This window comes from Amborella trichopoda, chromosome 7 (assembly GCF_054954075.1).
Source record: "Amborella trichopoda isolate Santa Cruz 75 chromosome 7, AtrichopodaSantaCruz75HAP2 v2.0, whole genome shotgun sequence".
NCBI lineage: Eukaryota > Viridiplantae > Streptophyta > Magnoliopsida > Amborellales > Amborellaceae > Amborella > Amborella trichopoda.
In genome coordinates this window covers 34,677,877-34,701,768 of record NC_142342.1, presented here as the reverse complement: position 1 = coordinate 34,701,768, position 23,892 = coordinate 34,677,877, and the positions used below count along the sequence as shown (strand labels likewise).

At 32.7% G+C, this 23,892-nt stretch overlaps 1 protein-coding gene across 1 annotated transcript; it reads right to left on the bottom strand.

Annotated features, from left to right (window-relative positions):
- Window positions 1-3,320: 3,320 nt before the first annotated feature.
- Window positions 3,321-5,413, bottom strand: LOC105420554 (uncharacterized). Its single transcript, XM_011624589.1, has 4 exons — window positions 5,298-5,413; window positions 4,532-4,909; window positions 3,515-3,633; window positions 3,321-3,400 (listed from the first exon to the last, which is right to left on the bottom strand). The coding sequence occupies exons 1-4, from the start codon at window positions 5,411-5,413 to the stop codon at window positions 3,321-3,323; spliced, it is 693 nt and encodes a 230-aa protein (XP_011622891.1).
- Window positions 5,414-23,892: the final 18,479 nt, after the last annotated feature.

The window sequence follows — 23,892 nt, the reverse complement described above, 5'->3', positions numbered from 1 at the left end:
TGCGCGATTCATTGCACCGTATCGGTGAGAATCGGTTAAAAGGGTATAATAATGACAGCGTACGAGTGGGTTGGAAGGGTATAATAATGATAGCGTGCAAGTGGGTTGGAAGGGTAATCATCCATCAGGGCAAGTGATCACTCGATTTTCCTAATTCACTGTGCCGTATCGGTGAGAATCGATTGGAAGGGTATAATAACGACAACGTGCGAGTGGGTTGGAAGGGTGATCATCAGGGCAAGTGATCACACTATAGCGTACCGTTAGAGAATCGACGATTTGCCCAATTCATTGCACTGTATCGGTGAGAATCAGTTGGAAGGGTATAATAATGACAGCGTGCGAGTGGGTTGGAAGGGTGATCATCATCGGGGCAAGTGATCACATTGTAGCATACCGTTAGAGAACCATCGATTTGCCCGATTCACTACACCGTATCGGTTAGAAGGATATAAATGACAGCATGCGAGTGGGTTGGAAGGGTGATCATCCATCGAAGCGAGTGATCACACTCTAGCGTACCGTTAGAGAACCAGCGATTTGTCCAATTCACTGCACCGTATCGGTGAAAATCGGTTGGAAGGGTATAATAATGACAGCGTACGAGTGGGTTGGAAGGGTGATCATCCATCGGGGCGAGTGATCACAGTAGAGTACCATTAGAGAACCGGCGATTTGACCGATTCACAGCACCGTATCGGTGAGAATCGGTTGGGAGGGTATAATAATGACAGCGTGCGAGTGGGTTGGAAGGGTGATCATCAGGACGAGTGATCACAATCTAGCGTTCCGTTAGAGAACTAGCGATTTGCCCAATTCACTGCATCGTATCGGTGAAAATCGGTTGGAAGGGTATAATAATGACAGCGTGCGAGTGGGTTGGAAGGGTGATCATCTATCGAGGCGAGTGATCACAGTAGAGTACCATTAGAGAACCGGCGATTTGGCCGATTCACTACACCATATCGGTGAGAATCGGTTGGGAGGGTATAATAATGACAACATGCGAGTGGGTTGGAAGGGTGATCATCAAGGCGAGTGATCACTGTAGCGTACCATTACAGAACTGGCAATTTGCCTAATTCACTGCACCGTATCAGTGAGAATCGATTGGAAGGGTATAATAATAACATCGTGCGAGTCGGTTAGAAGGGTGATCATCCATCGGGCCGAGTGATCACTGTAGTGTACCGTTACAGAAACGACGATTTACCCGATTCACTGCACCGTATCGGCGATTATGCTCTAAACACGTTTGATATTGAGTAGGAATCTGCACACAGGGTGGCCGATTCCCATGTAGACCTGGGCAATTCCAGGTCGACTCGCCTTTTTTTAAAACCCTGGTTGTTTCATTTTGGCAAAGATTGAAAAGTACTTTGACCACAAATATTTATTTTTACATTTTCTCATCTTTTTTGGATTATTATAAAATGACCCCATCATGAATTAAATTTTAAAATCTATTTTTTACTACTCTTTTTTACTTTACACTTTATTTTCTATTTTTTTTCGATTTTTTGAAGTTTTAAATTTTTGTAACAAATTTTTTTTTTGCCTAGTTAATACTTGTTCTACTAGGCTAGTTACTCAGACAAGTTTCGGGTCACCGAGACCTGCCATGTCGGGGTTTTGACCGGTTCGCGCAATCAGACACTGATTCTTACTTCCACAAAAGAAGGAGGGAGAGAGACTAGTGACCACAAAGTGGTGATTAAGAGGGAGGGTTAAAAAAAGCGTATAAATAAAAGTTTTAAATTCAATTATGAAACTAAGTATTACTTCTATTTGCATTACATAGCTAAAGGAAGAGAAAACTTCTTAACTATTCAACCACATTGTTCCACTTTAATGAGTTCTTCTTGAGAAAGTATATGTTTATTCAGTTTCTAAAAAAAGTATCCGAAGTCGATTGTCCAAGGGAATAAATGTATAATACATACAAAACCTAGCCCCTCTATTAAACACATTTTGTTTTTTTTTTTTTTTTTTGGGTGAGTATGCGAGGAGAGGGTCACTACCTTTGGTAGGAATTGAACTTAAGATGTAGCATTGCAAATTGTCAAGAGCTAACCAATTAAGCCCGAGCTCTTTTTCTAAATCTGAAAAGTAGACTTTTTCTCTTTTTTTTAGGTGAGTAAGTGGGGAGAGGGCCCCTATTAAACACGTTTGCCAATATATAATGGTGAAACAACCGCTATTGATTTCAATATATGGAAAAAAAAGAAAAGAAAAAGTGATAAGGCTACTGCCACATTTTTCCTTTTCTTTAAAAATTACTTAGTTATGTCAGTGTTATATTATTGTTTAATAGAAATGTATACAATGAGACTACTTATTTTTTATACAAGGATGTCACAGTCATCATTGACCATTAGATTTAAAATTTGGTGGTCGAGGATGTGTTATCGCTTAGGCACAATGTCTAAAACAAAATTTTTTGAATTTTGTGACACTTTCATTTATTAGAGTTCACATCCAAAGGCTAAAAGTGATTGTGACCTCTTTGTACAAAAAATAAATAGAAGCTAAGTTTAGAGTTATACATTTTATATCAAAAATTTAAAATTGACTTAATATCATGAATTGCAATTATTTTTTTTTAATAGAAGTTCAGAGCTTTATTAATCAACGGCTAAAAGCAAAATACAGAGTCTGAGACCAAGTCTCAGCTAAAGCAGTACCTCCTTTGGCTAGAAAATCTGTTAATACATTGGCCTCACGGCGGACATGCACAAAGGAAAAAAGGCAATGCCTAGACAGATCCTAAATTTGTAGCAAGATGGACCGAAATTTCCAAGGTGAATTTTGCTCCCTATTACACCACTTCATGACATTCAAATAATCACCTTCCACAACACAATATGACCCTAAATTCCTCACCATGAAAAGTTTTAAACCATAGAATATGGCCAATAACTCTACACCATTTACAGTTTTGTCCCCTAGGGGGCCCGCATAAGAAAAGACGATGGATCCATTCCAATCCCTCACCACTCCTCCAAAGCAGCAGGACCTGGGTTTCCTAAACAGCTACTATCAAAATTAAGTTTAAAAATCCCTACCTAAGGTGGTACCTTTCTCTCCTGAGGCCTACACTTAAACGATCTCAAGTGAAAAAGATTCGATAAATTTCTCCTAACATCCACTTCAAGAATATATTTCCGCTCTTTTGTAATTGAGCATGAAAGCCAAATGGAATGTAAAATTTTCTCTAAAATTCTTTCCACAGGCAAACAAATCCCATCAAACACTATTCTATTTCTCTCATTCCAAACTTCCAAAAGAATCAACCCTCTCACAATTTGCCAATCACCACTCTAGAATGTAGAAGCCATGAAACCACTAAATTCATAATAATCCCCTAGACTGCCGCAGGCATAATCATAGCAATCCCAAGCTGGTCAAATAACCAACGCCAAATTTTAAGCATAAAAGAACAATGCAAAAAACGTATGAGCTCATGTTTCAGCATCATTCTTACATAATAAGCAAATATTTGGCAAAATCTTACATCTTTTGATAAGATTATCAATAGTGAGAACCTTATCTTGCATTGCCAACCACAAAAAGGCTTGAATCTTAAGCGGCAAAGGCCACTTCCAGATAACAGCAATTTCAGGCATATACCACCTTCAACGGTCATGAAAAAGTAGATTATACATTGACTTCATCGAGTATAATCCATCTGAGTCAATCTCCCAAACAACCTCATCAACTGCAATCTGCGGAATATATACCTCTTGAAGAAGTGCTAGCAAACCAACATATTCCTGAAAAATCTAGTCAGAAATTCTATTATAGGGGAGAACTATATTCCAAACAACCCGATTGCCCCTAATTTAAAAAATATCAGAGATAACGGCATAGGGGCTATCCATTAGCTGAAAAACTAATGGGAAGACATACTTCAAAGGAGAAGAACCTAACCATTTATGGTGCCAAAAGGATATATTACGACCATTTCCAAATTCCATCTAATGTCCCTATGTATCAGAGGTTTACACGAGTTAATGGATCTCCAATAATAAGACATCCCCCTTGTATCATTTCTCATTCCAATCCACATTTTAAATTTATCATCTCCATATTTAGCATAAATAACTTGATACAACAGCTGGTCTTTGAAGTTTAAACTTCTCCACCATCATTTACACAGCAAAGCCTGATTAACTAATCTAATTTTCCTTATACCCAAACCACCTTCCTTCCTAGGAGTACACTCTGTCCCATCATAAAAGATGGTACTTTTTGGAGTTTTCAAAAGACTCCCAGAGTAAATTTCTCATCAAGGACTCAATTTTCTTAGCAACCCGAGGAGAAATCTGTAACAAAGACATCTAGTAGATTGGTAAGTTCGACAAGCAAGCTTTAACCAAAGTAATTCTACCTCCCAAAGAGAGGTATTTATACTTCCACAAATCAAGCTTAGCTTGTATCCTTTGAATCACTATGTCCTCAATGGTAATAGGTAAACATCCATCTGAAATTGGCATCCCCAAGTACAAAATAGGAAAAACTTTCACTTTACCCATCACCACAATTAATACCCATCACTGTAGATTTTTCAAAATTAACCTTAAGCCCCAAAGCTACTTCACAGCATTTCAAGAACGTAGCAATATTCTCAACTTGGTCACATTTAGCCACACAAAAAAGCAATATATCATCAGCATATTGTAAGTGCGATATACACAGACCATTATTAGGCATAAGAAAACCCACAAATTGCCATTTTGCTTTAACATTCTGAACAAAACGACTAAAGCACTCTGCATAAATGGTGAACAAAAAATGGGACGAAGGATCACCTTGACGAAGCCCACGTGAGGCTCCAAAAACCCCCGAAGGGCATCCTTTGAATAGTATAAAAAAATGTGTAGAGGATAAACACCCATAAATCCAACTCCTACACAGTAAAATGAGAGTACGATCAGAAAATGTTGCATCCATTAAAAGCTAAAATGGACCGTGAAGAAAGGAATTCATATTTTTTGAATTTTTTTTTTTGTAAATTTAGATCATTATCATGGTTGGGATTATCGAACTCTAAAATTTTGAATTGAGAACACATCTTTAAAATATAGAGAAATATTCATACGAACACTCTTGGAGGGGCAAATTACCAAATGGACCCACATTTGCCCGAAATTACGAGCACCACCACTGCCCCAGCCCCACCCGTGGTGTTTTTCTTCTTTTTTTCCCCAAGTTGCCCTCGTGTCTAGTAACACTAACACCGAACAAGAGGGTTTATATCTTTCAAAGTAAAAAATGTTGTATGACATTAGAAATACCGGACAGCTCTCCCTCTTCCCCTCATCTCTGAACCTGCTGTTATCTCACCGGAATCCATTTTCTGGTAAAAACTGCCATGTTTCTTGGCAATCACCATGGCCCTAATATCCTCCATCGCCTTCTTCTATATCCCAACGACCTATTCTCCACTGTAAGAGCCTCGATGTTCAGCATGACCAGTCCACAAATCTCGTTTTCTGGTGCAAACTCCAATGAATTTTTTGCTCAGAAATCACCATCTACCTTCCTCATTTCTTCCATCTCTACATGCTATCATCCAATTTTAATTTTAAAATATATGCTTAGCCTTCATAAATCATTTTACCGTATTCATTTTTAATTTCCTACCAAGTCAAGTTCATGGCCACAAAAACAAATCATAAATACCATCTTATAATTTTATCCAAAATAAAGCATGACTAAATAATGTCTGTTAAAGCCTTGACAAAACATTTCCTTTTTTGGCAAATATGGAGACTTTATCAAGAGATCATCATCAAATACAACGCCTCATATTATAAACATTATTGAGAGGATGGTCACTAAGACCGAGTTCCATCGGAACACTCATTTCGTGCTTACATATTTCAATAAGCCACACTCATCTCTCGTGGTTCATCCTTAGGGCTCAAAGTCCTTGATCAAATTACATCTCCATGTGTATTACTACCTTAAGTAGTTCATACTCTAGCACAATTCAAATATCACAATTTTGATTATCCCACTGATCTTTAGCATTTCTATGCTACCACAAAATCTCTCTATATATCCCTTCGTTTCGAAGAAACCAAGATACTTTTATAGGTATTGTGTTTCTTCTTCTTTCTACTATTATCAAATTGAACATTCTTCATATAGAGTGTCTTATCTTGCCAACTATGTATTACATCTCTCTGAAGTTATATTATAATAAACCATACTCGTGACACACTATAAAACCTTTTAAAATGAGCCTTAAAAAAAAAGTCTCCATAATTAGGAATCCAAATATGTGCCTTAACAAGCCACATCTTTTAATTTACTGCAGCATGGAACAAGAGCATCCCCCAATAAAAATACGATATTTCTCAACTATAAAGAGTTTCTCTCTGAATCCTTTGAGTACTGAAATAAACTAAAAAAATGTAAAATAGTGCTCAGTTCCATCCCTAAATCGCACCATTTAGTGAGTATACCTTTTAGTGACTTTTACATCATAATGCAATTTTTTCAGCAGAAAATCAAGTTGAGCATATCTCAAAAAAAATTGTTTCTCTAAAGCCTCAAAAAATTTCTTCCTGAAATCCCTTGTATTGAAAACTAGACTCAAAATCAAATCATAATATCATGGTGTGAAACCCAAATAATGCCTTTCTTCAAAAAAATAAATAAGGTGACTTATATATCACAAAATAAATCATACTGTAAAATTTCAAGATTAATACTGTCTAATAAAATTGTATTTTCTCTCTACCCTCATGGAGTTGTCCTTTTAAACAAATTTTGTTTAAAAGTAAACACATAATGGTAGCGCATATATTTCCACAAGCCTCATATCACTCTATTAAGTAAGCTTGACAAATATAGTTATTCATGTCTTAATGAAGAATATTTCAAATTACAGAAAATTCAGGATGACCTCTCTTCAATCCAAAATTTTTATTCCTCTCTTCCTATAGATATTTATACCTTAAATAAATTTTATTAGAAACTAGACTCAGAATGGAAGTCTAAAACCTAAGTGTGAGTCATAAAACATTATGTTAAGAATAAAAATAAAATCATGACTTCCAAGCCATAGAAATAGTTTTTATTACAAAAAATAGCATTTGCGCACCCTTCAATAAATTGATCAAATCTTTCAAACCATAAAGAATTTCTTAATCAAACTTTTTTTTTTTTAAAGTAGACTCAATTTTGTGATCACGGTAAAATTTTAACAAGAAATATAATCATATGATTGGTAGGAAAAATCATGAAACTCAATAGACAATTCTTAGATTTTACAAGGTCAAAACTGACACCCTTCATTGATGATTCCATAACTCTCAATTCCCGTACGATCTCATGCTGAAATTTTGCAAATAGATCCTAATCTCAAATACACACAATATCACTGAATTATGTAATGGAAAACACCTAATTATCTTCTTCATATCACTACTCCAAAATAGCATAGAATACTCATTATGCAGAGTGTATTTTCGGTGTTGGAATATTTCAATAATTCTTAAACCGTGGGTGTATTTCGTAGCCACAAAGGTCATTAGATTTCTTATATCTCATTCCCAAACTTGATCTAAACTCAATAAAGAGAAAAGATAACTAATGACATCAAATATCAATAGCTGTGATACCAATAAAAGAAAGACCTGTGTGATCTTTTATCTGGGAATAATATATATATATATATATATATATATATATATATATATATATATATATATATATATATATATATATATATATATATATATATATATATATCACCCCTTGTCTTGTCAAAAGATCACTTATAGGTGGTCTTATTACAATAACATATACTTCAAAATAAAATCAACATGGCAATAAAATCAAGATCTTAAAACTTGATGTCATTGAAATAACTATACACTTTGCTTGAGAATAAAAAATAAAAGAGAAGAACGCCAGATATTACCTCAACTGGGCTTATTACAAGCCACCGAGTCACCACCATCCAATGGCGCAGGATCGATGATCTTGCTTCAATCTCAAACCGAGAAAGTAAGTTTCAGTCAAGCCACACCAATAGAATATGAACCCATTTGATCACAAACTCAAACCCTAGGTGAATTCTCTTAGCAACCTAGTTTGAGAGAGATGGATTCTCTTTTTGCTAAGCTTTAAAACCCTTAGCCATAAATCCATAGTTGAAAGATAGGAGAGAGAAGAACTCCATAACCTAAACCCTTAGCTTCTTTCACAATCTGAGAGAAAAAAAAAATTTAAAAGGGAGAGAGAAATTCGAAGTAGAATATGAGAGAAAAATATGGAATTAAGTACAAGAGATAAGGTGTAGAGATTTTTTGGTAGAGACAATCCATTTTTATAGGCCTTGAACAAGATTAGGGTTTCTTAGGGTTTTCTTTAGCTTGCATCTTCTTGTGAGATTGAACATGAACCGTCGATCAATGGTGACTTGTGTGGTGAGAGATCTAATGCATCAATGCTATAGATGGGCCATCAACATTATAGAAGGTGCATGAACCATTATCCCCATTTTCTAAACTATTTTCCTAAAAAAATAAGTTAAATTAATTTTAATTAAATATTGTGCATTCCATAAAATAGCATATCTCTACACATGTTTTCTATAAAATCTATCAAAGATATATCAAATCAATATCTACTTTCATATTAAGTCAATATATAGTCAATACATACTCAATCCATAATTTGACCACATGTCACAATTTAAAGTGACCAAAACATAAAGTCGTATGGACTACAAAAGAAAAGTTTCCAAAAAATAGAAAGTAGTAAGAGGTGGAGCGTGCTACCCAGGGGAGGCACATGTGAGCCCCACGTTCTAGAAATATGGTGGGCCCATGGGTACAATGGGCTCCCATGATTAATTTTTTTTATGCATTTAAAATTAATAAAATAATTTTTAATTAATATTAAAATATTATAAAATCAATATATTTAATTTTATAAATTTTAAAATTATAAATAAAATATCCAAAGGTTCATAAAAATTCAAATAATAATTTTAAAATAATCATTACTATAAAACAAATACAATTAAATTAATTTGATGGAAAATGGATCCATATGGTTTAAAAATTGAATCAACAATCATGGGGCACTCCACGTTCAACTGCAGACTACGGACCACACTTACTTTATCAGACCGACCCAGTATTACTCATGACCCATAGTCCAAGTAGGCGCTCATTAGTAGGTCACCAAAGTCGAGCCTATGAGCCAAGAGGTCGCAATTCCAATATGTGGATTACAGGTCCTCCCCTAGAGACGAATCTAGGTCACCAAGACCTGATGCAACCACAGCTATATGGTGCATATGGGGATCTCTCGCACATGCATATGCATCACCCTAAAATGTGGATTTATGGCTTTTTAAATCGATCTACCGATATGCATGCCGTGTGATGGCATATGGATGATATTTTGGCTCCCGTCTCTATAGGCCACATTCACACACAAGGGTCACACAATCCCTCGGCTTATTCATTCGAGCTTGTTCTCCGACTTCATCTAGGATTAACTCATGAACCCTCATCGGTTTGTTCTTCATGCCTAGAGAACATGGGAACCGACTGGCCTAGATCGTCAAGCACAATCTGGTATATGCAAATATCGTTTGCATGGTATGGTCCACGAGGGACCACACTCTCACTGAGTTTATGTTTCACTATATCATTTGACAAGCACTCATAAAGCCTTTAAAGGGCACATAAACCCAACAGTCTGTACGTAAATATCTCTAAAATATATTTTTAGGGAGATGGTACAAAAATAGTGAGAGTTGGCCGACTCACCAAACAAGTTTCCTTCAAAAAATCATGGTGGTAAAACAGACAATAAGATATGAAAAGATATTTTAGTTATTAAATAGGAAAATGGTTTCATAAAACTACAAGCCTATCAAAATCTGCAAAGTATCACCTCAAAATTATCAAATATTGTAATTCTGGCTTTGGAAAACCTTAAAATTGATCATCTCAGCCTTGACCACTATGGTTGTGAAAAAATTAAGATTCTAAGCTATAAAAATAGTATATATTGTAACAAATTACCATCCATTTCACCCTAAAAAAAAGTGTTCAAATGTATATTTTTTTAGTTGCAAATTTCATAGTCATTGATGTTAGAAATTGATTTTAGAGATGGGTGCAGTTGGCATAGGGATGCCTCCATAAGTGTAGAGGTACGATGCCCTTCAAATTTTATTATGGTATATAATTTTGATATAAAATGTCATTAGGATTAACTAAAAATCTATTTTTATATCTAATTATAAAATTTTAAATTTCAAAAATGGTTAAAATCAAGTAGATCTATAAACATATGAAAATCTTGAAAATAGACGGTGTGGATAATATGTTATAAAATGCACTATTTCTAAGACTTAAAATCTTTTTATTTTTCATAGTCATACATCTCGATGTCGAGAAGATCAATCATTTTTCAACATTAAAACTACCTTTTCCGATGGATTTTTTAAGGCCATCTGTAGTTCTACATTATAAGGTAGCATCCTTATATAAACTTTTTCCTTAGTGATATCACAAATAGTTTTGGTGCTCATGTTGCTTTATGAGTGAGGATTGGAAATAAGGCTTTATTTTATTTTTATAAAGCCAGGCCTTAGAGATACTGCATCTTACGAAATATGGCACAACATAACAATTAGCTATGAAAAGACATTTCAGTTGAATTTTTAATTTTTTGTTATTTTTTATTTTATTTTTTATTTATTTAATTTATTTAATTTATTTTTCATAGACAACAACTTTTTCTTGTAACCCATAAGCCAACGAATCATATAAGTGAAGGTAAAAAAAAACAAGGATTTGGCAACAAAAATGGATAGGTGATCAATCCGACGTAACCCAGAAGCCAACGAATCATGGTCAGTGAAGGTCAAAAAACAAGGATTTGGAAACAAAAATGGATGGGTGATCAATCTCTCAAACTGCAGTCTCTATAATTATATCGAAAATAAAAAATTTGGTACGAGAAATTCCAAAATAGTAGATATTGCCTTTGGAATAGGAAGTAACCTGACCAGGAATATTTGTTGCAGATATAACAGGCACCGTTTACTCAATGGAAAATTGTTTCATGAGACGGGGGACGCATTTCTACATTTGCCCCCTCGAGGTATACAGCATCCATTTTAAAGAGGGATGTAATGGGTGTTCCATTTCAAATCAGTTGAAATTAACGGTTCAATTGATTTTACATAAAATTATTATTTTAAAATTTTTTAAAATATATTTATTTTTTCCTACTCACGATCTCCATATTAGAGATCATATGTCCTTAAAAATCAAAAAGTCTATCTCAACCAAAGTTTGAAAAGTCGTTAATTTGGAATTCAATCGTTTCATATGGATCGAGAATTACCATAATCGTTCCAAATCACTCAATATATCGGGATTCGTCTGGTTCGAGCCGGTCTGTACTGATTCTGTTGTTAGAGAACCGGTTCATTCAATAATTTTCTACTAAAAGATAGGGACTACTTGTCTATAAAGAGATCATTTACCTTTTGTATAACAACGTTACGATCATTTGTATCTCTCAGATTTCAAAATAGCTAGATCAGTTATCTTTTGTACAACGAGATCAAAATCATTTTTATAACTTAGATTTCAAAATGGCTAGTTGTAAGGGCATCATTGATTAGACACCAAGTTCCAAAAAAAAAATTTCGGACTTCGTGACTCATCTCAAGCCATTCAATTTGACATCTAATTAATGAGAATAGTTGTAACCTCCTTGTACAAAAAAATAAATGATATTTTTATAAACAATCCCTAAATAATATGGTGGGCCCACCAACCTCCCCTATATAAAACAAGAAGCATCACCCTTACCTCTTGAAGGATAGGCCCTTACATATGTCATCATGCAAACCTTATCAGCAACACGTTTCGATATTCATGGGACTTTACTCCTTCGATGTGGGATATTATCCAACCTCTACTTCGAACGCGTTTCCAGTAACTCTCTGTCTACATCTCCATTAGCATCTCTATCTCTATCTTGTGTCTACAGCATATCTATCTCTATCTTGTGTCTACATCTCCATTAGCATCTCTATCTCTATCTTGTGTCTACATCTCCATTAGCATCTCTATCTCTATCTTGTGTCTACAAGGTCTACGAAAATTAAATGGTCTATAAAATTTAATTTAATTTGCTTTTTAAACTTAATATTTTTTTTATATAATTTATAACAAACAAAAGTATGTTTCAATTATATATAATTACAAAAAGAAATTCCACATAATTAATTTACAAAAATCTGCATAACTATATTGAAACTATTATTATTTATTTATCTTAATAACTTGTTAAACTTATATAAGTATAATCATGTGAAAATTTTAAATTAAAACTATGTTAATATTATTTTTTGGGTATGTAATTATGTTAGGGTATCATTTACATAAGGTTGAAACCTTAAACAATCCAATTAAGTCGTACGTCTAAATTTTATCATAAATGTAATTTTGATGTAAAATTTTTTTAAGATGCCTTGAGAATCTATTTTCATTTGTAAATATAAAATTTTGAATTCTAAAATTGGTTCAAATCAAGTAGATCTATATACACATGAAAATCTTGAAAATTGACAGTCCAGATAATGTGTTGCTAGATACACTATTTCAGGGACTTGAAATATTTTTTTCTTTTTATATTCATACATCTCGATGTCGAAATGATCAATTAGAGGGCTTTCCAACATTCAAACAACCGTTTATGATCAATTAGAGGGCTTTCCAACATTCAAACAATCGTTTATGATGGATTTTTTATGTGCACCTTTAATTCTACATTTTTAAGGTTGCAATCTTATATAAAATTTTTTCGGAAATCGCTCGTGTCCAGAGAGAACCGGGCCTTTAATTCTACACTTTTAATGTTGCAATCTGAACCTTTAATTCTACACTTTTAATGTTGCAATCTTATATAAACTTTTTTCAGGAATCGCCCGTGTCCAGAGAGAACCGGGCGATTCCCAATAGTGAATGGCGAGTCTCACCGTGGGCATTCTAGTAATTTTTGTAAACTACATTTTTAAGGTTGCAATCTTATATAAACTTCACTCTAGTAATTTTTGTAAACTACATTTTTAAGGTTGCAATCTTATATAAACTTCATTCTAGTAATTTTTGTAAACTACATTTTTAAGGTTGCAATCTTATATAAACTTTTTTCAGGAATCGCCCGTATCCAGAGAGAACTGGGCGATTCCCAATAGTGAATGGCGAGTCTCGCCGTGGGCATTCTAGTAATTTTTGGGTTTACATATGGCCACCTCACGGGAGCAACACGTGGCACCTAAAAATCCTCTGACATATCTACATGTGGTAACTCACCTCACATGTCTGCCCCCTCGCTTTTCTAACGTGCAATACGATATCTATTACAAAGGAATTTATAGAGAACAAAATGAGGCTCATCCTTCGAAGTGGGATAATTCCCACAAAAAATCATTAAAGCAAGACGATTGAATATATATTATTATAAAAAGCTAATAAAATCACATTAGGCGACATGGCAGTGTTGGTTGACAATTCCAATTTTTTGGTAGACGTCTAGAGTTCGAACCTTAGGGCATGTCCTCGTTTATTTTTGTTGTAAAAACAATAAACAAACAAAGAAAATACTGTTGTAAAAAAATAGAAAAAATAAAAAGCGTTTCAAGATAAAGATAATACAACACTTTTTATTTTTCTTGTAAAAAAAATACAAGGTAATATAACAAGTATTTCTTGCAAAAAAATAAAACAAAAGGCATAAAAAAATAAAATGTACTTTGGCAGCATCATTTTTTTATTTTTCTTGTAAAAAAAAATAAAAAGTAATACAACAAGCAAAAAAAAATATAGTACAACATCTTCTTCTTTTCTCAAAAAAAAAAAAAAAAAGGATAATCAACAAGTATCATATTTTTCTTGTAAAAAAAAATAAAAGATAACACAATAAGTATTTCTTGTCAAAAAAATAAAAGGTATTTCTTAATACAACCTAGGAATAAATGGTCTAATTATATTTTTTACTTTTATAACATGATGGTCTTTAACATAAATTTAGTAGTATTAATTTAAAGATAGGATTCATACAATGACGCCATTTGAAATCTCTTTCTTTCTACTATCAATCTCTTCCACTAATTTATTCTAGAAACCTAAAAAATTAAAGAAAATTGGTAGGCATTCTAATAATTTCTACATTGATAACCAAAACTTCTATTTTATTTATTAATTTTTGTATTATAAATCATGTAGTGTACTCTTTTTCTTACAGTTGTCAATAATAAATTTTAAATTAGATGATATTATAAAATATTTTATATTTGTTATTATTTATGTAATAAAATAATTATAAAATATTGTTGGTATATAATATTATAGTTAGTTAAGTTGTAATAATTTGGGTTTTTTTAACGGATTAGGGTTTTCTACCGATTCGAGATTTTAATAGCCAATTGTCCATAGATTTAGTCAACACTTTATTGTAGTCCATATATGATTATATAATTAATCCATGATAATTCTATGCTTTCTTCTGTGTGATGTAAATTTAATGGTCAACATAAGTTCATACAGGGAAAGAACATCTCAATAATCATAAATTGATGAAAACAATGAAAGTTAGTAATATCGTACCCCCATTTCTTATTTATAATGAATTTTAATAATTTTTTTGGATTTTTTTAAGGCTTAATCCAAGCAATTCAGCCCGATTCCAGATCCGGATCATCGATTCACAGATCCGGATCGGTTTTTGAGATGCCCGATCCGACGCACCGATCCATTTTTTAAACCACTGCTCTAAACAATCAAATTAGAGCCTACCTTCAAATAGTATCAAGAAATGTGGTTTCAATCTAAAAATCTTTGTGATAACCTTAAAATATATTTTTATCTTTATTTATAAAGTTTAAAGCATCAAAAATAGTGTCGATCGACAAATCTATGAAAACTTGAAAATCTTGAAAATTGACGGTCCAAAAATGCATTACAAAACGCACTATTTCCAAAACTTGAAATCCATTTCTTTCTCATGTCCATGCATCTTGATGTTCAGATGATCAATTTGACAATATTTGGGCATCAAAACAACCTCTTTTAGTGAAATTTTTTAGGTAGGCTCTAATTTGATGGTTTAGAGCCTCGGTTTTATGTAAACTTTTCCCTTATGTTAATATTATTATGTTGACTGAATATAATTATATAAAAATTGTTAATAACTATGTTAAAAATTTTATTGCTAAATCAAAGAATAGATAGACTTTTAGAAATTTATAGAAATTAGAATAGTACTCTTAGAGTAGAGATGAATATTCCTCTATATCTCATTGATGTGGGAAAATACGTCACATTTTGATTGAAATTGAAAGAAAATAGATATCTTCCTTCTACCGCAGGGTTTTAGGATGCTAAGGTGAAAAAAGAAAATTAGGTGTAACTTAGACAAATTTTTTGAGATGGGGAAAAGTTTATATAAGGTTGCAATTTTAAAATGTAGAATTACAGATGCACCTTAAAAATCTATCGGAAAGAAAAAATTGATTAAAAAAAATATATAACCTTTTGCTTACTCCACAACACGATTAAAAAAAATCAATGTATCTAATCTTCATTGAAAATATCAAACACGTTATACTAGAAGGGGAAAATGATGATATGACAAAAGAAGGTGCTACTAACCTAATTTTTTATTGTAAACAGGTTCTAATTTACCTTTTTACTTGTTACATTTTTTTTTTTTAGTAAACTTTATTGTAATTGTGATAATAGAACAGCTTTACAAAAAATAAAAATAAACACATGTGTATATAAATTGGAAGCTCTCAATAGAGGGACAGAGGGTCAAGCACACGGATCCACAAAGATGAAAGCTTCAAATTTGAGCGCAAGGGGCAGTGGCAAATGGAGTGCACGTCTATTTCTCCCTTTTGTCATTATTTTTAGAGTGATTTACATAAGGACCCTATGGGGGCGTTTGGATACTTGAAAATACATTTTCATAAACGTATTTCAATGGAATGACACTTTTCTGGCATTTGGATCAAAACTATGGGACTGAAATGTATTTCTCTTCGTAATTGTTTTCTTCATTTCGACCCAAAAAAAAAAAAAAAAAATGTACCATTGCCTTTACCCTCCGAAATTGGTTTCCGGCTATATTTCCCTATTATAGAAACATTAGTTTATAAAACATAATTAATTCCACAAAAACACGCCCACAAGTTAGAGAGAGATACTATCTCAACTTTGGGAAAATTTTATATAGAACCGAGGCTCTAAAAAATCAAATTAGATGTCTCCTCGAAATTTTTACTAGAAGAGGTTGTTTTGATGCCCAAATATCCTCAAATTAATCATCTCGACATCAACATGCATGGAAGAGAAAAAAAATGAATTTTTAGTTTTGAAAATAGTGCATCTTGTCATGTATTTTTGGATCGTCAATTTTTATGATTTTCAAGTATTTCTAGATCGGCTCGATCTACACTATTTTTGAAGCTTTAAATTTTATAATTAAAGTTGAAAATATATTTTATGGCTATCTCAAAGATTTCCAATATTGAAAACATATTTCTCGATACTATTTGAAGGTGTGCTCTAATTAGATTGTTTAGAGCCTCGGCTCTATACAAACTGCACCCCTCAACTTTACATTATGAAGAGGGAAAGTATCTTAAAATTTTAGAGAGAGAAACTATTTCTAATTTTAGAGAAGGAAATTATCGAAATTTTTTAGAGAAAGAAATTATTTGAAAATTTTTATAGAGAGAAACTATTCAAATTTCAAATTTTAAAGAGAGAAAATACTTGAAATGTTTTAGAGTGAGAAACTATATCAAAATTTTTAGAAAGAGAAACTATCTCAAATTTTAAGTTTTATAAAGAGAAAGTACCTGAAAATTCTTAGAGAGAGAAATTGTATCAAATTTTAAGTTTTAGAGAGAGAGTACTAAAAATTTTTAGAAAGAGAAACTATCTCATAAATCTTAGAAAAAGAAACTATCTCACATTTTAAGTATGAAAGAGAGAAAGTATCCTAAAATTTTGGAGAGAGAAACTATATCAAATTTTAGATATATGAACTACATCAAATTTTAGAGAGAGAAACTATCTCCAAGTTTTAGTTTTCGAGAGAGCAAGTGCTTGAAAATTTTAGAGAGAAAAATATCTCAAAATTTTTAGAGAGAAACTATATCAAAAGAAATTATTTTAAATTTTAAGATCTAGAAAGATAAATTGCTTGAAAATTTTGAGAGAAAGAAAATATCTCAAAATTTTTAGAGAGAGAAACTATATAAAAAATTTTAAAGAGAGAAACTATCTCAAAATTTATGTCTTAGATATAGAATGTATTTGAAAAGTTTTAGAGAGTGAAACTGTCTTTAATTTTTAGAAAGAGAAACTATATCAAATTTTAAATTTTATAGAGAGAGTATCTTAAACTTTTAAGAGAGATAAGCTCAAAATTTTTAGAGAAAGTAACTATCTCATATTTTAAGTTTTAGAAAGAAAAGTATCCCAAAACGTTAGAGAGACAAAGTTTATAAATTTTAGAAAGATAAAGTACTTAAAATTTTTACAGAGAGAAACTATTTCAATTTTAAGTTTTAGAGATCAAAAGTACTTAACATTTTTAATGAGAGAAACTATATTAAAAATTTTAGAGAGAGAAACTATCTCAATTTTTAAGTTTTACGGAGAAAATTTATCTTAAAATTTTAGAGTGAGAAACAATATCAAAATTTAAAGAGATAAACTACATCAAATTTTAGAGAAAGAGAGAGAGACGAAAAATTTAAAGAGATAAACTACATCAAATTTTAGAGAAAGAGAGAGAGACGACTTAAAATTTTTTAGAAAGAAATTATCTCAAATATTTAAAGAGAGAAATTATCTCAAATTTAATAAATAAAACAAGACATTATAATGAATAATATAATAAAAATATTTAACAATTTATTTTATAAAAAAAATGAAAATGTTATGCATCCGTGTAGCATCCAAACAGTTGAAATCTATTCTATGGGAAATACTTTTCTCGAAATGCATTTCATTGGGAATAGATTACCTAGAGCAATCTATTTTCATGGATCCAAATGGCCCCTAAAATGTTATCCAAAATTCAAATTTCTTTGTTTATAGCAGAATTTACAAAGAAGGTTGATTAGCCTATTTTATTTTATTTTTATTTTTTTCAAAATTGTCATTCGATCTGAAGATGTGATCCTTAGACCAAATTTTAATTTTTTTTTTTTTTAGTTTTTTTGGTTAGTTGGCCCAAGCTATAGGGTTGTGCCCCATTGACGAAAAAACTAACAAAAAAAATAATTCGGTCCGTGGATGTCCTCGGACTGAGGGGAAATTCGAAAACTAGAGAGAGAGAATGAGTTACTTGACAGGAGAGAGAAAGTTACTTGACTGGAGAGAGAAAGTTACTTGACCTAGAGAGAATGTGTTACTTGATTAGAGAGAGAGTTACTTAACCAAGAGAGAGAGAATGAGTTACTTGATTATATATATATATATTTATATATATATATATATATATATATACACGAAAACTCTTAAAAACGTCTATATGCGAAATTGAATAGTATTTCTCCCTGCTACGAACTTACAGTGGAGTCGTGGCGGTTGCCCTTATTTTTTTGAAATTACCGCAACGGGCATAGTAGATCCGTTGTGTTTTTTTAATCCACGCTGTCCAAAAAAATCAGATGATGCCTATCCTATGGCAAAAACATTGTTCATTTTCACCCATAAACGTTGTGCAGGAGCTTCTATATATATATATATATATATATATATATATATATGGAGAGAGAAGGTGACTATTCACTATAAATAACTGAAGTTGTCATTTAGATAAGAAAATAACAGGGGAATAAAGAACTGAAGTTGTCATTTAGATAAGATAAGAAAAGAACAGGGGGAATTTGACTTAATTGAGCTCTCCCTCACAAAGCCAGACTATAAATACACAAAGGGAGAAGGCCAACTCCGCCGCCCAATTAGTTCACCCAACCCCAATTCATACCAACCCAAACACTTAAAACTCTCTCCACAATATCCTCTCTCTCTCTCTCATGGGGAAGAAGGCTTCAATGGTGTCCACAATAGCCCTAGTGGCCATCTTGGCCATGGCTCTAGCCATTAGCCCAGTGAGTGCAAGCTCCCTTACTGTGTGGGCTGCAACAACCAGGCTGAGCGCTATAGCAAGTGTGGTTGCTCTTCTATTCACAAAAACGGAGGCTATGATTTTGTTTACAATGGACAAACTTCGGCTCTCTATAACCAGGACAACTGCGAGGGTGTAGTCCACACCAGGTTCGGGTCCGGGGCCAGCGACTGTAGTCCCTTTGGGTGGAAGAGCATCTTCATCCAGTGTTAGAGGTGTTTGGATCAAGGAATCATGAAAGTCACATAGTTGGTGCTTTTGTCACCAAAAAGTCACATTGTTGGCGCATGTTAGAAGCACCATAACAATACAAATAATAATGGTGACTTCTTGGTTTTCATTTCAAGTGTTTTGAGCAGCGTTTAAAAAATCGCCGAGTAGAACCGGACTAGCCCGGTTCGATTCGAAATTCACGAAAATGGACCGGATCGTTTTAAAAATCGGGAATCGTCCGGTTCTAGAGAGAACCGGACGATTCCGCACAGTGACTCGCCGATTCACTGTGCGGAATCGGCGAGTCCGTGAAAAACACGGGTTGCACAGTGTTCTTCACGGATTCTTTCAAATTTGTCATTTTTTTATCATCTTTTTTGTTTTTTTTTGCATGTGATCTGATTTGCAGGCTGTAAACAGCTTTATTCAGCTTTTTCAAGAATTAAATGGTGGAAAAAATGGTTGTTTTTGGATCACGAAAATTTCGGGGTTTAGGGTTTCCGCCTTTTCTGAAATTTCATGCCAAATAGGGCATGAATCTTTCAAAATTTGTAGCCATTTTGATCTTAAAGCTGTGAATCAAAACCTTTTCTTACTAATTTGTGATAATCGTTGAGAAAAACAGAGTTTTTTGGAGATTGAAGGCTTCGGTTCACAAAAACAGGTAAGAACTTTGGGTTTTTTTTTTTTTCCGCCATTTGATTTATTTCACTGCATATTTTGAACAAAATGAGTTCAATAATTACGGTTTTTATTCTTTATTCTGTCTAGTATGATTTAAAATTTTCAATTTTACGTAATCTAGTCAATTACAGCAAGAAATTTGATATGAACAGTGAGATGTCTACGGAACCAAATTCCGCTGTTTTTTTTTTTTTTTTCCGCCTTTTGATTTTGTTTTCAGGATATATTAGAAATAATGTGTTAAAAATTTAGGTTTTTGATTCCTTATATTGTTGTTTATCAGAAAATATACTCAATTGGATGTAATTTATTCACTTAGAGGTGAATTTTTGAATTAAAATCGCTTATGTAAAATGACTCTGTGAAGAATGATTTTTTTTTTTTTTTTTTTTTTTGTAGCCCATGATAGAATTTTTTGTAATCCATGATCGAATTTTTTGTAATCCATGATCGAAATGTTTGTTTTTTTTTCTTGTAATCCATGATCGAATTTTATTTTTTATTTTTTATTTTTGTAACCCATGATAGAATTTTTTATAATCCATGATCGAATGTTTTCTAATCCATGATCGAAATGTTTGTTTTTTTTTGTAATCCATGATCGAATTTTTTGTTTTTTGTTTTTTATGTAACCCATGATAGAGTTTTTTGTAATCTATGATTGAATTTTTTGTTATCCATGATGTAAATGTTTTTTTCTTTTTTTGTAATCCACGATCGAATTTTTTGTTTTTTTTTGTTTTTTGTAATCCATGATCGAATTTTATGTAATCCATGATCGAATTTTTTGCAATCCATGATAGAATTTTCTGTAATCCATGATCGACTTTTTTGTAATCCATGATCGAAATGTTTGTTTTTTTTACTTGTAATCCATGATCGAATTTTTTGTTTTTTTTTTTTTTTTGTAACCCATGATTGAATTTTTTGTAATCCATGATCGAATTGTTTTTTTTTGTTCTTGTAATCCACGATCGAATTTTTTGTTTTTTTATGTTTTTTTTTTTTTTTTGTAATCCATGATCGAATTTTATGTAATCTATGATCGAATTTTTTGTAATCCATGATCGAATTTTTTGTAATCCATGATTGAATTTTTTGTAATCCATGATCGAATTTTTTGTAATCCATGATCGAATTTTTTGTAATCCATGATCGATTTTTTAGAAAATTTATGATTTTTTTTTTTTAATCCATGATCGAACTTTTTGAAAATTTGTTATTTTTTTTTTTAATCCATGATCGAATCTTTTGAAAATTTGCTGTACTTTTTTTATTATTATTTCTTTTTATCCATGATCAAATTTTTTGAAAAATGATAATTTTTCGAAAAGATGTGAAAATCGTGATAAAGTTTTGATTATCATGATGTATTAAACATTTAAACCCAATTTTTAATTTTTATTGTTTGAGTTTGCTGTAATTTTTTTTTTTTTTTTCCATGATCGAATTTTTTGAAAAATGATGATTTTACGAAAAGATGTGAAAATCGTGACAAGGTTTTAATTATCATGAGGTATTAAACCATATTTTAAATTTTTATTGTTAAAGTTTTTGTTGAAAAAATTATATGTTGATGGATTATTTATGCAAAAAAATGCATGTTATTATATTTTTAATACAAAACTGTATTTTTTTTATCTGTTGTTCATGGATTTTTTAGTTGGAATGACTGATGTTAGCCGGCTCTTTGAAGAATTGTTTTTATTATTAATTTTTTAATGCAAAAAATGTATGTTCTTGATAATTGAGTTGTAGCCATGTTTGGAGCTTGCATTTTGTATTATTCTAAATGTTTGTAATTGATATGTACGAAAATATTATTGTCCTTTTGCAATAACAAATAACAACGAATATGACTACATGAACTACCGCAACATATTATCACTACATATGGTGATTATTTTTCTTTTTGAACTGTCAAGTTAATTTAAACTTTTTACATCTTAAAACAGTTGAATCATGTCAAGATCTACAGAAGACCCTGCATGACAACATGGGGTCAGACTTGATCCCAACAAGAAAGACAAAATTATTTGTAATTACTGTCAAAGAGTGATAAGTAGTGGGGTACATAGGTTCAAGCAACACTTGGCAGGGGTTAAGGGAGAAGTTTCTGCATGCACTAGTGTCCCTAGTAATGTAAAAAAACAGATGGTGGCAATTCTTAATGCTAGCAAAGGTAAAAAAATTGCCAAACGTAGGATGAATGAGGAGATAGCTAGTTTATATACACCATCAAGCATGAATGATACAGAAGAGCAATATAATTATGACATAGAAGAGCAATATAATAATGAGCTGGACATGGCCACAAGATTGAGTTTACATGAACAATATCAGAGGGAATGTGGGTTTAGAATCCCTGGTGGGTCTAGCTCAGACATGCATGGTGGGCCTAGCTCCGATATGCATGGTGGGCCTAGTTCAGATATGCATGGCGGGTCCAGCTCGAGCATGTATGGCGGGCCCAGCTCAAATATGTATGGAGGGGTTTGTGGCAATATGTATCAAGGAGAATCAGTTATTGAAGAAATTGTTTCTAAGTTACCTAGGAGTGCCAGTATTGCAGGTCATGGTCGTAAAGACCCATTTCTCTCAAAGCTTAAGTCACAACAGATGACCCTAAAAGGCATGGTTAAAGGTACAAGAAACATGTTAGAGAGATATGTTGGTAAATGGTTCTACGATAAAGGGATTTCCTTTGATGCAGCCAATAGCCCATATTTTCCACCTATGGTTAGTGCAATCCAGAGAGCCGGGCCCGGGGTAAAACCCCCGACGGCATATGAGCTCAGTGGGCCAATATTAGATGAAGAGGTAGAGGAAGTTAAAAAGTGGATTGAAGAATATAAACAGAGTTGGCCAAGGACAGGAATTACTCTCATGAGCGATGGTTGGTTGAATAAAGTTAGCAAAAAGGAGTTTTTAAACTTCTTGGCCTACCAAAAGGTACAGCTTTTTTGTCTAGCAAAGACGTATCAGGGACGAAGAAGGATGCAAACTTCTACGTACGACTATATGATCAGATAGTGGAGAAGGTGGGAGATAAGCATGTAGTCCAGTTTATTACGGACAATGCGCGTGCATGTGTTTCTGCGGGCAGCAAGTTGATGGATAAGAGGGAGCATCTAGTATGGACCCCGTGTGCTGCACACAGCATCGATCTTATGTTAGAGGAAATCGGTGAGATCAAAATTGTGAAGGAGACTCTTGATGAAGCAAGGTTGGTGTCGAGATTTATATACAACCACTCTAAAATATTATTTCTGTTTAGAGAACACTCTAAGCAAAAAGAGATAATCAGGCCTGCCATAACCCGCTTTGCGACCGATTACTTAGCTGTGGACTCCATTCGACAATCTGAAGGTGCATTAAAGAGATTGTTTACTTGTGAAGAGTGGTTAAATGACCGCCTCTCGAAGTCCAGTACCGGTATAAAAGTGGATAACATAATCTCAAATAGGCTGTTCTGGTCTCGATGTTCCAGTGTTGTAGAGGCCACTGCCCCTTTGGTCACGGTGTTAAGAATGGTGGATGCTGATAAGAAAGCTACCATGGGTATCCTTTATGAAGGTATTGAGAGGGCGAAATCAGCTATTGGGGAGAAGTTTAATTTTGCTAGCCAAGTGATCGAGATTATAGAAAAGAGGTGGAACACCAAATTCGGACGTCCAATTCATTATGCTGATAAATATATATTTATATCATTACAATGTTTCAGTTTAAATCATTTTTTTATGAAATTGTAAATGACATTTTTCTACCTATATATTTTTTAGGTTA

Excerpts from the sequence above, each read along its gene's own strand:
- LOC105420554 (XM_011624589.1), bottom strand. The coding sequence starts at position 5,413 with ATGGAGGATATTAGGGCCATGGTGATTGCCAAGAAACATGGCAGTTTT. Across the intron at positions 4,910-5,297 it reads GGAAGAGGGAGAGCTGTCCG|GAGTTGGATTTATGGGTGTT; the intron begins GTATTTCTAATG and ends TTTACTGTGTAG. Across the intron at positions 3,401-3,514 it reads TGATAATCTTATCAAAAGAT|CTTGGGATTGCTATGATTAT; the intron begins GTAAGATTTTGC and ends TTATTTGACCAG.